This window comes from Eulemur rufifrons, chromosome 2 (assembly GCF_041146395.1).
Source record: "Eulemur rufifrons isolate Redbay chromosome 2, OSU_ERuf_1, whole genome shotgun sequence".
Lineage (NCBI taxonomy): Eukaryota > Metazoa > Chordata > Mammalia > Primates > Lemuridae > Eulemur > Eulemur rufifrons.
Window position 1 is genome coordinate 3,778,331 of NC_090984.1, and position 15,582 is coordinate 3,793,912.

A 15,582-nucleotide genomic window follows, 5' to 3' on the forward strand; every position below is an offset into this window, starting at 1 on the left:
CGACCCAGGCAGGCCAGCAGGCATGGCAGATGGGAGTGATATGAACTCAGGGGTCATCTCGGGGGGTCAGTGGCAGTGGGTGACAACTTTAGGGTACAGGGTTTATTTTTGAGGTGATAAAAATGTTCTAAAATTTTGATGGTTGCACATATCCATGAATATGCTAAAAGCCACTGCCTGGCAGGCTTTAAATGGGTATGTTGTATGGGATGTGAATTATCTCTCAGCAGAGATGTGTGACATGAAAAAGTGAATCTTGTTGAAATCACATCAATGCGGTTTCAAAGGTAAAACCAGCAGGCCTGTGGGCCACCTGAAGAGGTTTATGAATCAAAGGGGATGTGATTGAAGAAACCAGAAGAGGGGCTCTTGGTGGGAGGCAGTAAGTGGATTTTGAGGTAATATACAGCTCTTAGTGGAGGAGGATAACAGCACACATTTGCTGATAGCTCAGAAAAGGCTGGTGTTTATTGAGCAGCTGCTTTATTTTCAGCTTGAGGCTCAAGTAAGGTGTCTTGGGGGCCTGTGACAGAGAAGATTCCACAGGGACCAGAGCAACTGTCCATCCTGCCCTGTCCCCTGTGACCAGCCTGGCACAGAAGCCCCTCAGAACCTGGTCCAAGGTCCATGATGTTCTGACCAGCCCCGGGTTCACTGATGATGCCAAACACACAGTGTCGCTGTTCTGAGGCAGCATTTCCTACACATCCTTATGGAATCTTCCTTCCCTCTTGTCAGCAGTCACTCAAAGTGCCCTTACAAGTAGAGTAGGGGCTGGGCGTGGTGGCACACGCCTATAATCCTGGCACTCCGGGAGTCCGGGACGGGAGGATTGCTTGAGCTTAGGAGTTCGAGACCAGCCTGAGCAAGAGCGAGACCCCGTCTTTACAAACAATAGAAAAGTTAGCCGAATATCCTTCAGTGCACCTGTAGTCCCAGCTACTTGGGAGGCTGAGGCAGGAGGATCACTTGAGCCCAGGAGTTTGAGGTTGCAGTGAGCTGTGATGATGCCAATACACTCTAGCCGGGGTGACAGAATGAGACTCTGTCGCCAAGGAAAAAAAAAAAAAAAAAAAAAACGAAACAGAGGGGACTCAAATGCTGCTTCCCTTGTTCCCCTGGGGACTGCTTGGCTGTAACAGGACTCGCCTGTCTGTGCCACCAACATTCGGTTTCAAGCAGGGCTTTTGTGCACTGTCACTATTGTCACTCCCGAGGTGGCTTTCCACCTGGGCATGATGACAGGTGGGCTGTGTGATTTGGAGAGGGGGTCGCAAAGGGTTTTCCTCTGCTTGTCCGGACCCGTTTCCCCAGCAGCCTTCCACAGCTTCATTTACAAGCCTATAGGTCACCTGGAAAAGACCAGGAGCCTGGCCACCTGCGGGGTCCTGCAGGTGTGCCTTCCACCTGTGACCAGAACCCACCTCCTTCTCATGGATCTGACCCAGCCCGCCATCAGCCACCCCCAGACACCTGCGGGAGCCTCGCTGCATGGTACCTGCTTCCACCCAGACCCTGTGTAATCCATGTGCCACACAGTCTGGTGACATCTTCCTAATGTCACTCTGGTTCTGGTGCCGCTGCCTCAAACCACCCAGGGCTCCCCGTGGGATTTGCGTGAAAAATCTAACCACATTTGCATGGCCCAGTGGGATCTGACCTTCTCCCTCCCCACTCCCTGAGCCTCAGCCCTGCCAGCCACACTGGGTTCCTTGTTCCCACACCAGCCCTGACTGCCCCTGCCCTCTCACTGCCCTTGCCTGGCCAGGCTCTGTCGGCCACCTCCCTCCCTCCTGCGCCCAGGACTGGCCTGGCATTGCAAGAAGACAGCCTCATCGGGCATGTAGGCACAGACCCCAGGGAAGGGGATTGGCTGCGAGGGGTGGGCATATATATGGCAGGGGCAGAGAGTGCTTTGTGCCGGGAGACAGGTGACTAGAACATGCTGGAAGAGCACACACCTAGGAAGGGACTATCTCCAGGGCCTCAGGCTCAGACCAGTTAAGATCTGAGATCAGACAGGCCAAGTGGAAGGTGGGGGTGGGGAGGGGAACTGCTTAGGGGAAGAAAGGGACGTTCTGAACACGTTCAGTTCCCTGCGGGTGCAGAACTGGCAACAGTAAGGAGAGGGTGTTGGGGATGGACTTCTCAGGGACATGCAGTTAAGGCAGAAGAAAGGCTGCAGCAACCCAAAGGCTTCCCCAGCACCTGTCTGTAAATGGCCTCAAGTGGAACGTCCAGTACTTTCTGTGCTGAGCACCTGGATTCGTGTCCTGGCTCTGCCACAGCAAAGTACCAATACTGGGTGGCTAAAAAACAAGAGTTTATTGGCTCCCAGCTGTGGAGGACAAAAGTCTGAGATCTGGGTTTCAGCAGGGGTGCGCTCCCTGCAGGCGTTCCAGGGGAGTCCTCCTCTGCCTTTGCCAGTGTCTGGTGGCTCCAGCTGTTCCTTGGCCTGTGGCTGCATCTCCGTCTCCCCAATCTCTGCCTCCGTCCTCAGGTGCTACGTTCCCTCTGTGCATGTATGTGTCTCTTCTTGTGTGAGGACACCAGTCTTTGGACTTGGGCACACCGTGATCCAGTGCAGGCTTGTCTTAACTAACCACATCTGCAAGCACCCTGTTTCCAAACAAGGTCATGTTCTGAGGTTCTGAGTGGGCATGAATTTTGGGGAGATGCTAACCAACCCATGACAGCGCTTTGTTTATTGTACCCCTTGGAGGCTGTTTTCTGACGTTCCCGGCTCACCGGGCTGCTCCCACTAGAAGTCCCTGCTCCATCCCTCCATCCCACCGCTGGGCCTTGGCCCTTCAGCAGGGTCCATGCCACCACTTCCGCCTACCAGTCCTTCCCTTGATGTCCTGTACTGGACCTTGGCATGAGTCTGTTCCCCGCTGCGGTGGATCCACAGGGCCATTCCCACTTTTTGACATGCCCCAGAAGAGCTCAGCTGCCCCCTCCTATCACCTGCACGGGGCCATTTCTCAAAGAATCATGGGGTTTTCTTCTCCTGAGTGTCCCCTTCCTCCTGACTCACCCACAAGCGAGTTGTCATCTTCCGGTCAGGTTGCACGTGGAGGAAAATGGGAGAAAGAAGGACTCTTAAGCTGTCCTCAAGCTCCGAGCTGCTGAGACCGACAGATAGGCAGATTTTGTAGTCATTTGTCAGTGTCCACGTCTGCTTTTCCCATAACTTCATGTGCTCGTTTCTTCTAAAAAAAAAAATTCTCAGTGGGCTCGGGGAAAAGTGGAAACGGGCTGAATCTCACACAGCGCTTCCTGAAGTGTTCTGCTGTAATGTTAGCCTTCTCCTCTCAGCTTGGGAATGATTTCATCCGATAAGCATGTGGCTTCAAATTATGGCCTTATATAAACGAAATGGCTGCACTGCACTTTCTAGAGGCCCCGTCCGGAGGCCTTGTACTCCAGTACATTCCAAATCCTCCGCCAGACTGGGAGGCAGGACCCTGCTTTTCGTTGCCCAGGCCTTGGCCAGGCCTTGAGAGTGGTTAATTCACATCTGTCCACTTACCCCCCACTGTCCTTGTGCCTCCTTTCTGTAAGAATAGGACAAAAAGGGCCCGAATTGAGATCTGTGTCTTCTCGGAGTACAGAAAGTATACCAGTCTGCCTTTTGCAAAGCCTTGTCATTTTTTACAACTCGGTTCTTTTTAAGAGGTGTGTTCAATTTTTATCGTGGTAAAATGCACATAACATAAAATTTACCCTTAGTAACATTCAGTGTATTCACAATGATGTGCAACAACTAGCTCTGATTCTAGAACATTCCATCACCCCAAAAGGAAACTCCGTCCCCTTTAGCAGTCACTCCCTGTTACCCTTCTCCCAGCCCCTGGTAACTACTAATTTGCTTCCTGTCTCTATGGATCTGCGTGTTCTGGACATTTCACATCAGTGGCGTCACATACTGCGTGTGGGTTTTGTGTCCGGCTTCTCTCACTCGGCACTGTGTTGCCAAGGTTCGCCCACGTGGTAGCAGGTGTCAGAGCTTCGTTCCCTTTTATGGCTGAGTAACACCTCCCATTGCGTGGATGGGCCACACTCTGTTTATCCATTCGTCCACTGACAGGCATTTTGCTTCCACCTTCTGGCTGTTTGAGCGAGGATTTTTGTAGTCTGCCAACTTGCTTTCCATGCAGGGGTGGGGAACCTGCGGCCTTCTGATTTCAAGATTGTTCTTTTTTCATCACCAAAGGAGACAGGAAAAGCTTCATCTTTCTCTGCTGCACCCCTTTTAATAAAAGGATTTGTTCTGTAAAATTTGGAGTCAGTCAAAAGGCTGCACTCAAGGATCCAGAAGGCCACATGTGGCCCCAAGGCTGCAGGTTCCACACCCTTATTGGGGCCGTGTGTTTTGCTTTCTGTTCACACTGCATGAGATAAGTGTTCAAACAGGCATGTTGACCTTGCGGTGTTTGGTGAGACGATCCGGATTAAGGAAAGAAACAGGTTTTCAGAATCTGTAGCCCCCGACACATGGCCACGGCCCAAGATTGCCACTTGGCCTGTGCTGTCCCCCACAGGGGCCCCTGGGCCCCTGGTTCCTCAGTCCCAGAGCTGCTTCCTCTCATTCCAGCCCCAGCCAGGGGATTCTCCAGGTACAGGTTTCACATCCACTTATGACAAAGATCTTAAGCCACAGCATGACTAACTTCCGAGTCCCAGACTCCGTTAAGACTTACTGAGGAACATGTCCTAGGAGGCCACAAAAAAACATCAAGCCCTTCTGAGGAAGATGCTGTTGTTTGAGAACATTCTCTGAAGCTATGATAGATAAAACAGAATGGCACCTGGGAAGCCTCAGCAGCCCAGAGGCAGACCACATATGTGAATAACTCAACGTTATTAGGTCATTAAATAGGAAATACCTGATTTCAAATCAGAAGTGTAGTTTATTATATCTCAGACAAGAAGCAGTACAATTAACCAAAGTATGCGTCTGAATTATGGACACAGCGTTGCCATCTTAACGATAGCTTGCTTATGCCAGCAGCAAAGCCTGGAGAGCAAGTGGCGACAAAAATCACGAAAGGCGTTTCCCACAGCTTGTTGAGAATTGAGTATTTTTCCTTGCAAGAAGTGGTCCAAAGCCTGGAGGAAGCGGTAGTCAGTTGGTGCAAGGTCTGGTGAATACTGTGGATGACAGAGAGTTTCCAAGTCCAACGTCTGTAGTTTGAGCAGCATCGTTTGTGCAACATGTGGTCGAGCGTGTCTTGCAAGAGGATTGGCCTGTCTCTGTTGACCAATCTCTGCTCCTTAGTCGCAAGCATCCTCAACATTTCATCCAACTGGGTGCAGGAGACACCCGCTGTCATCGACTGACCAGGTTTCATGAAGCTGTAGTGGATAATACCAGCACTGGACCACCAAACAGACACCATTAGCATTTTTTTGATGACTATTCTGTTTTGGGCTGTGTTTCGGCACTTCATCTTTATCCAGCCGTTGTGCCGAACACTTGCAGTTGTCCAAAAGAATCTATTTTTCATCACATATAACAATATGGTGTAGAAAAGGCAAACCATTTCTACATGTTGTGACAGCAAAGAAAGGGAAACTTTGAGACAATTTCTCTTCTGACGCTCACTTAATTTATGTGGTACCCATCTATCTGGCTTCTTTACCTTGCCCATTTGTTTCAAATGGTCCAATATTGTAGGAATAGAAATGTCAGAACTTGCTGCTAATTCACGCAGAGGTTGAGATGGATTCGCTTCCACTACAGCTTTCAGCTCATCATTATCCACCTTGGTCTCAGGTTGCTCATGTGGCTCATTTTCAAGATTAAAAATCACCAGAATGGAACTTCTCAAACCATCGCTGTACCATGTGTTCATTAGCCACATCCTTCCCAAACACTTGATATTTTGAGCTATCTTTACCACATTGGTTCCATGATGGAATTCATGTTCAGAAATAACACACATTTTTGACTTATCCGTGGTTTCCCAAAATTTGCTCTAAAAAAAATTTGAAAGATTATCACAAGCCAAACCATGCATTTGTAAGACTGAGGATGTACTTTCACAATAAAAATAAAACAAGAAGTGTCAAAGTGAAATGTCAGAGATTTCAACTGTCATACCTAATACTTAATGACATCAGACATTTCATACTTAATAACCTAATACCAAGAGAAGAGGACACAGGTGAGGGCCACGTATTGACGGAGGCAGAGGCTGGGGTGATGTGCCTGCGAGCCAAGGAATGCCAAGTATTGCCAGGAGAGAGGCCTGGGACGGATTCTGCCCAGAGGTTCCGGGAGGAAACAACCCCACTCACTGACACCTTCATTTCAGACTCTGGCCTCTAGGACTGCGAGAGATCGGTTTCTGTTGTTTGAAGCCACCCCCTTTGTAGTACTTCATTATAGCAGCTGTAGGGAATTAATATACACACTAACATAATTCCCACATGGACTAAGGCTTAAATATAAAGAAAAAATCCGGAAGGGAGGGGAGTGCATACCACCAGTGTGGTTCAGTGTTTACCAGACCTGGGGTAAGAGTGGCAGCAGATGCCATAAAAGAAATGGCCTACAGATCTGCCTGCCTAAAAATGTACTGTTTGTATCAGAAAATACCGTTAGCCGAAGTTTTAATGGGTACGAACTGGCTTTGTCACACATGACAAAGCATTAATACCATTTCTATAGGAAGAGCTCTGCCACAACAAGGAGGTAAATAGTCATGGCTCAACAGGAAAACAGTACAATAGACATGAGCAGTTTATGAAAATAGAAAAATAGTTGCTCAGTGCACACAATTTAAAAAAAAAAAAAAAAAAAGGCCAGGCACGGTGGCTGACGCCTGTAATCCTAGCACTCTGGGAGGCTGAGGTGGGAGGGTCACTTGAGGCCAGGAGTTCCAGACCTGCCTGAGCAAGAGCAAGACCCTGTCTCTGCAAAAAAAAATGGAAAAATTAGCTGGGTGTTGTGATGCGTGCCTGTAGTCCCAGCTACTGGGGAAGCTGAGGCAGGAGGATCGCTTGAGCCCAGGAGTTCAAGTCTGCAGTGAGCTATGATAATGCCACTGAACTCTTTCCTGAGTGACAGAGTAAGACTCTGTCTCAAAAAAACATTTAAAAACCACCCAGCCTGATAATTGAAGGAACATAAGTGATAAGATTCTTTTTTGTGTGCCCACTGATGGCTGTGGATTGAGAAAAATATTAACACCTGGTGCTGGTGAGGATGCTGTGAGACAGGTACTCTCACGTGCTGCTCCAGGGGTATCTGTCACATGGATGAGTCTGTCCAGAGGTCAGTTTTATAGAATGGATCAGGGGTGTTCGCGATGAGGATGGGTCTTGGCCCAGGCAAAGGGCATCAGCCCAGCGTTGTAGGTGAAAGGACACACCTATAGGCCGGTGCCACCTGTGAGGTAGGGGAACACTGGGTCTGCTCCTCCGACGGCAGGGAGACAGTGCACCTTGAGATTCTGTGTTGGGGGCAGAACTGGCCACTGAGTGGCTGAGAACCTAGAGCTCTGTTCTCACCCGAGGAGACAAGATGGCACCAGGAGCTGGGACTACAGGTGTGTGCCACCACACCTGGCTAATTTTTCTATTTTTTGTAGAGATGGGGTGTCACTTTTGCAGTGGGGTAGGCACGGGCCCTGTGGTCTCAGGGGAAGGCAGGGTGCCTGGGGCAGGCGGCGGGTGGTGGACTGCTCTGCCGTGCCTTGATGTTTGGGGGCAGTGCCAGGCCCAGGGGACCTGTGTGCCCTGCTGTGCATTGAGGGGAAGTGAGGAGGCATCAGGAGTGTACCCTGGGCTGGCTGCAGGGGAGAAAGGACTTCTCGGTGTCTCTGTTTTTAAGGCAGTGGCACATGAACTGTTTCCAGGGCAATCCTGGCCCTCCCAACCCCCTGGGAACTAAGAATGGGAGACACTTAGGAAGCCCCTGGAGACCTCCTTCCCTGGAGTCCGGGAGGGAAATGCAGGCTCCCCCAGGGAGAAAGGCCAGCTGAGGCCGGTGGCGAGGGCCCCACAGCACATCCAGGTGGAGAAATTGTCCCAGCTGCAGACCAGCAGGCGTGGTGGGGCTGCTGCAGCAGGAGCAGTGCGCGTCAGGTGAGCCCCTGTGGGGAGGGATTTCTGCAAGTGGCCCCAGCTGGTTTCTGCCCCTGCCCTCCCACCTCCCTGAAGCCCTGGCCGGTCGGTAGCCGCCTTGAGCAAGCCTTATCCACTTCCTCCTGAGGCCTGGGGGTGGGGAAGGCATCGCTGGGTCCTGTGACTGTCCCTCACGGCCTCCAGTCTCTGAGAGTGGAGTTTCCTGAGCGTTTGTCCTTCTGCTGTCCTCACCCACCAAGCAGCCCAGAGCTGCAGACGCCCCCCCACGGGCCTCTGTTCCTGAAGATGTTCCAGCCCTGAGCCCAAGTGCAGCTGGCCACAGGGCCCTCAGCCCGTGTGGCCCAGTGAGTGAGCATCAGCCCTCAGGGCAGGTGGCTGAGGCCACAGGGAGCAGGAGAAAGTTCCGTTGGGCTTTCCTGGGCTCCCCTGGCTTCTCGCTCAGAGTTGGTCTCTGCTGCGAAGGAAGAAGTAGGCACAACAGTGTAACCTCCCCACCGCCTGCGTCCAGGCAGCTTGGCCGTAAGACAGTGCAAAGCCTGCTGGCTGGGAGCTGGACTGAGCCCCTGTCACACAAGTACTAGTCACAGGAGGGACCAGCTCTGCCTGAACCCAGCTCTGTGAGTGTGTGTGTGTGTGTGTTTGTGCGTGCGAGTCCACGTGCACCCCTGTGGGTGTGTGCATGCAAACGTGTTTGTAGACAAGCGTTTGTGGGGTTATGCATGCATGTGTCCATTTTCCTGTGTGTGTTGCACGTGAGCGTGTGTCCCTTCATGCCTGTGGCCTTGTGTGTGTCTGTGCACACGAGCATATGCGGGGTGTACAACCATGTATGTGGCCATGCATGTGTGTGTTGTGTGTATATGTGCATGAGCATGGGTGTGTTCCTGTGAGTGTTGTGTCCACATGTGTGCGTGTGAGCAGGCGTAAGCACACGTGCCTGTGCACACACCTGTGCCTTCGTGCAGCTGCCATCCAGCACACACCTCTGATTTCTCACCTGGCTGGGAAGCACGTAAACCTCTGTCCACCTTCTGTGGCCCCGTGACACTGCCCAGGAACATTCCGTGGCTAACTCTGATCGTGTCCTGGGACGGCCAGGCGAGCAGCACCACGTGGCGCCTTTGAACCCCTGAGGCACTTGGTGATTCCCAGGTATCCCTTGCTGTGCTGTCCTAGGAACTCAGTGCCTGGCTCAAGGGGTGAACAGTTTGAAAATAGAGCAAGTTTTAGAAAGATAAGCTCCCAGGGAAGTGGGTTCTTTCATAATTGTCATAATTTTTAAGCATTTTTATCGAGGTGTAATTGTTGCATAGTAAACCATGCTTACCAGAAGTGTGCAGTTTGCTGAGTTGTGACTGTGCAAACAGTGTAAGCCCACCACCAAGACCAAGGTGGTGAACACGTGCATCCCCCAGAAAGTGTCCCCAGACCCCTTGTCATCCCTCCACACCTTCTGCCCCCAGGCAGACACCGATCAGCCTTTTGCCTCTATAGGTTAGTTTGCATTTTCCAGAATTTTATATATAGAATCATACAGTATGGACCTTTTTATTGATAACATTTTATTGAGGGGAAGTCACATAACATAAAATTCACCCTTTAAAGTATACAATTAAAGCATACAGTTCAGCAGCATTTAGTATATTCATAATGTTGTGCAACCACCAGCTCTATCTGATTTCAGAGCATTTTCGTCACCCAGAAGGAAACATGGTCCCCGCTAGCAGTGACGCCCTATCCCCCTTCCCCCGCCCCTGGTGACCACTAATCTGCTTTCTGCCTCTATGGATTTGCCTGTTCTGAACCTTTCATATAAATCAAATCACACACTATGTGGGCTTTTGTGTCTGGCTTTTTTCGCTCAGCATAATCTTTTTGAGGTTCATTCAAACTACAGCAGGGAATCAGTGCCTGATTCCATTTTACAGCTGCATAATATTCCACCCTGGACGGACCCCATTTTGTTTACCCATTCATCTGCCGGTGGCCATTGGGTTGTTTCCACATTTTGGTAGTTGGGAATAGTCCTGCTGTGAACATCGGTGTACAAGAATTTGAGTCCATGTTTTCAGTTCTTTTGGGTCCATGCCTAGGAGCGGAATTGCTGGGTCTGTTCTCTTCTTGTCAGGCCCCTCGCACTCAGCACAGTGATTCTGAGTTTGTTGCGTATCGTTGGCGAGTGTCAGAGGTCGGTTCCTTCTCATTGCTGAGTCGTCGTGTTCCCTCGTGTGGTCAGTTTGTTCATCTGTTCACGGCTTGGTGGACACTCAGGTTGTTTCCCGTTTGGGGCTCGTAGAAATCCTTCTGCCATGAGTGTCCCAGTTTCTGTACAGGCATGTGCGTCACTTCTCTCAAGTGTCTCCTGAGAGTGGAATTGCCTGGCCACGTGCTGGGTACATATTGAACGTTTGGAGAAACTGCCACAGTGTTTTCCAAAGGATCAGCTGCCTCCTTTCATGGAGCTTTCATGAAAAGTGATGTGACTCTTTGAATCAAGAGATTTAGCAATGTTTGTATCCATTTATCTAATTCCGCGTGGAAGAGTCGATCCCGAGGAAATGCTCAGAGATGCACGGGAAGACGTGTGATTCAGGACAATCACTGAATGGTAACGAGAAGTTGGAAACCGAGTGCCCAGTAGTAGCAGAGCGATCACATGCCTTGTGATTCCTCCGTGTACAGTTGAGTCCCAAGGGGCTGTTAAAAAGCCACTCTGTGAAAGCTTGTCTCACGACCCAGAAAACATTCTCTCGTACTAACATATCAAGAGTTAGAATTTACAACTAAATGTATGATACAACCCAAACTTCATTAGACTGTATATACTATGTATCTATTCAATCGGAAAAAAATATACTGCAGTTACTTTCTAATTTAGGGGGAAAGTGGTGGGTTTTTTGTTATTGATTGGAGGGGGAGGTTCTTCATTTTTTATAGAGAAGGGGTCTCACTCTGTCGCCCAGGCTGGAGTGCAGTGGCACGATCACAGCTCACTGCAGCCTTGAACTCTTGGACTCAAGAGATCCTCCTGCCTCAGCCTCCCGAGTTGCTGGGATTACAGGTGGGCGCCACCACGCCTGGCTTAGGGAAAAGTTTTAGAGACTAAATATTTCGTCTCCCCCAACCTTCTTTCCTGTTGCCCCTGCCCTCCCGCCTTGTGCGTGCGCCACTGCAGCAGTCTCATCCGTCGCAGTTTTCCCGTGGCCTCCCCTTCCTCCCCCTTCCTTCCTAACACTGCTGCGGGACTCTCCTCCCAGAACCTGGAGCATCTCAGCTTCTCGTGGCCCTGCCCTCTGTCTTTCACAGTGCCAGGTCACGCTTTGGTTTAGGGCAAAGGTCATCAAACATACATTGGGCTTTCCAAGGTGTCATATTAATATTCTCTGACGTGACTTTTCCACTCTGCTGTTATAGGGAAAACAGCCACAGACAAGATGTAAATGAATAGGTAAGACTGCCTTCCAACGGAACTTTATTTATAAAGACAGGCCATGGGCCTGTCACACCGCCTCCGTCCTTTTGTGTGCCTGACAAACAAACTCCTCTTCATCCCTCAGAACCCCTCTTAGATGTTGCTGCCAATGTCTTGGCCCTCAAGGATAATGCCTCCTGGTATGTGCCATTTAACTGTCACACTTGACAGCTCTCAGGTTTCTTTGCACACCAGCCTCTCCTGCTGGGCTTTGAGCCAGGGTCCCGCTCACCTTCATACGCTCCGCCATCCGTGGTTGTCCCCCACGCTGCATTTATGTCTCTTGCTCCAGGACCCCAGACGGGATGTCACCAGCTTCAGGTGCGTTTTCTTTTTCTTGCGACCTTCAGAAGCAAACGTGTTCTTTAAAAAATAAACCCCTTCTGTTGGAATAACTGGAGATTTACAATGATACTACAGAGGGCCCCCCCGTACCCCGCACTCAGCTTCCTGGAACATGAACAGCTTACATCATCAGGGCACATTAGTCACAACGAATAAGTCGACAGCTTCAGGCAGGTGTGGCTCATGCCTGTAATGCCAGCACTTTGGGAGGCCAAGGCGGGAGGATCGCTTGAGGCCAGGAGTTACAGACCAGCCTGGGCAACATAGCGAGACATCGTCTCTACAAAAATAAAAGATATTGGTGTCCTCTAGACACAGCTACTCAGGAGGCTGAGATGGGAGGATCGCGTGAGCCTAGGAGTTCACCAACCTGGACAACAGAGCAAGACACTGTCTCTGAAAAAATAAAATAATTTTAAGATTAAAGAAAAAGAAATTGACATAGGTACGTTGCTATTAACAACCTTATCATTGATATTATTTAATATTAGCTAGTATAAATTACTCAGTATTGATTATGGCTAACGTGCATTGTTTGGGTGTCACGAGTTCTTCCGTTCATGTCCCCTCTCGAGTCGAGGATCCTTTCCAGGGCGCCCCACTGCGTTGAGAGTGTCCCCCAGCCTGGGACAGCTTGCTGATCTTTCTTTGCTGCCCATGACCTTGGCAGTCTTGGGAGCACTGGCCAGTTGCCCTGTAAGGAGCCCAACTCAGGGCCTGTCTGATGTTGTCCCCAGCAGACTGGAGTTGTGGCTTCGAGAAGCAAATGTGCTCTGAGCTGTTCTCTCCCACACCTTCCTGGTGGCCCTCTCTGAGTTCATCCTCCTCAGTTGGATTTTGGGACCCTGGAATTTCAGGGATCCAGGCTTTTGGGGCAGGTTCAGTCTTGTCCATACTCATACACCTCTCACTCCTCCTGGTGTGTTGCCGAGGCCTGTGGGGCTGAGCTTTCATCTGCTTGGGGAGCTGCCAGGGGACGATTTTTCAGAGATGAGAGGCCAGGGAGGATGTGGGCTGGGAAAGGCTCAGCAGAGAGAGATGGCCGTGGCCGTTGGACTTCAGGGTTGAGAAGCTGCCTCTGGGCAGGGCTGGGATGGAGCAAACTCAGGAGCAGGGCTGGTCTTGGGGGGAGGGAGGGTGTCTGGTGATGTCACACATGGCAGCCACAGTCTTTGGGTCAGAGGTCACTCTTAAGGACAGAAGGGCTAGGCATGGTGGCTCACTCCTACAATCTCAGCACTTTGGGAGGCTAAGGTGGGAGGATCGCTTGAGGCCAGGAGTTTGAGACCAGCCTGGGCAACTTAGCAAGACCCTGTCTCTACAAAAAGTAAAAAAAAAAATTAACCAGGGATGGTGGCGCATGCCTGTAGTCCCAGCTACTCAGGAGGCTGAGGCAGGAGGATCACTTGAGCCCAGGAGTTGGAGGCTGCAGTGAGCTGCGGTCGTGCCGCTGCATTCCAGCCTGAGTGACAGAGTAAGACTCTGCCTCTGAAAAAATACTTAAAAATCAATATGACAGAGGCACCTTGGCTGGTCGCCTCTGGCTTTGTGGGAGAGCCCAGTCAGGGGTAGGGGACTGTGGCCTCACCCAGCACCCTTCCTCCCTGTCACTCTGACCTTGCCTGATTCTGACCTCCCTTCCAGCTCCAGGACTCACGCGCCCTAAGCCAGGGAGGCATGCTGAAGCCAGGCTGCCGGCAGGATGAGTGTGAAAGAGGCGGGCAGCTCCGGCCGCCGGGAGCAGGCGGCCTACCACCTGCACATCTACCCACAGCTGTCCACCGAGAGCCAGGCCTCGTGCTGCGTGACCGCCACCAAGGACAGCACCACGTCAGATGTCATCAAGGACGCCATTGCCATCCTGCGCCTGGACGGCACCAAGTGCTACGTGCTGGTGGAGGTCAAAGAGTCGGGCGGCGAGGAGTGGGTGCTGGATGCCAACGACTCGCCAGTGCACCGCGTGCTGCTGTGGCCCCGGCGGGCGCAGGACGAGCACCCCCAGGAGGACGGCTACTACTTCCTGCTGCAGGAGCGCAACGCAGACGGCACCATCAAGTACGTGCACATGCAGCTGGTGGCCCAGGCCACGGCCACCCGACGCCTGGTGGAGCGCGGCCTCCTGCCACGGCAGCAGACGGACTGTGACGACCTGTGCAACCTCCCCAAGCTGACCGAGGACAACCTCCTGAAGAACCTGAAGCACCGCTTCCTGCAGCAGAAGATCTACACGTACGCGGGAAGCATCCTGGTGGCCATCAACCCCTTCAAGTTCCTCCCCATTTACAACCCCAAGTACGTGAAGATGTACGAGAACCAGCAGCTGGGCAAGCTGGAGCCGCACGTCTTTGCACTGGCCGACGTCGCCTACTACGCCATGCTCCGCAAGCGGGTGAACCAGTGCATCGTGATCTCAGGCGAGAGCGGCTCCGGCAAGACCCAGAGCACCAACTTCCTCATTCACTGTCTCACTGCCCTTAGCCAGAAGGGCTACGCCAGCGGCGTCGAGAGGACCATCCTGGGCGCTGGCCCCGTGCTGGAGGTGAGTGGCGGAAGCCGGTCATTTGCTGGGAGGGGGCCTTTGTTTTTAAAATACAGGTTTTGTGATTGTCGTCGTTCGGGTAGGGCGAGGGCAACAGGTCAGGAGAGGACTGCCCTGGGAAAGAGAGTTTGTTACTCACAGTTCTGCCGAGGGTGGGGTGTAATACCGCGTGTGGCCACGGGGGAAGCACTGACGCCCGGAGGCAGTGGGGGCCGTGGGCAAGGAGACTTCATTGTAGTTTCCATGCGAAGGAGCAGGCAGGGCAGGGTAAGCGGGCTTGGCTGAAACATTTCAGTGGCCTCTGGTGCACAGGGGCTACCCCTAGTCGTCAGGTCTCTGGGCCTGCAGTGACAAGGACAGGGGGATAGTGGCCTGGAGTGTGAGAGCCCAGTCAAGGAGGTGGCCGGCGTGTGGGCTCTGGATCAGTCGGTTTGCATATGGAAGGCGAGTCCTGGACTGTCTCTGGGAATTGGCTAACATTTGGAGGGGGCCAGCCAGGCCGCAGACGTCAGAGTTTCAGGAATACAGAAAATAAAAGCGTGTGATTAATACACCTTCAGCCACTGATGGGTCCTGGAAAGAAAGCGCCGGCGTCCTCAAACTGCATGGTTCAGGGAATGCTTCACAGCAAGGCATTTCTAGGGGGCCAGCAGGCTGCAAGGAAGCCTGCAAGGCATATGGCAGGCCCAGGGGGCTGGGGGGACGGCGAGGTGTGGCTACGGCAGGGGGTGTTGCCAGGTGGCGCCATAGAGGCAGCACAGGAGGGGCCACCCAGCCTCCCACACCCCCTGCCCACTCTCCAGCACCCCTGTGGATGAGCCTTTGGCTGCAGGGTGGTGGCAGTGACCACATAGCACCCCTCCTCACCCCGGGGGTTTTTGGGCAAGATGCCTCCCTGAGTCTCAAAACATAGCACAGCCATTGTCACCTGGTCAGGACCGGGCACCTTGTGGTCTCAGAGGTCTGCATCTCCGGGTTTGGGGTCCGGTCTGTGGGTTTTTAAAGTCCTGAGTTTACATTAGGTTTCGCTCTTGGTGTTGTACGTTTTGTGGGTTTGGACAGATACATATAACGACTTGTTTCCCCCACGATAGCATCACACAGGGCAACGTCGCTGCCCTAACAATCCCCT

At 52.0% G+C, this 15,582-nt stretch overlaps 1 protein-coding gene across 1 annotated transcript in view; it reads left to right on the forward strand.

Moving 5' to 3' along the window:
- Positions 1 to 15,582, forward strand: part of MYO9B (myosin IXB) — a 98,273-nt gene that overhangs the window by 6,979 nt on the left and 75,712 nt on the right. Inside the window, exon 2 of the mRNA XM_069476050.1 lies at positions 13,556 to 14,450. Within this exon, the coding sequence (XP_069332151.1) occupies positions 13,614 to 14,450 (837 nt within the window). The 5' untranslated portion in view covers positions 13,556 to 13,613. The remainder of the gene's footprint in view (positions 1 to 13,555; positions 14,451 to 15,582) is intronic.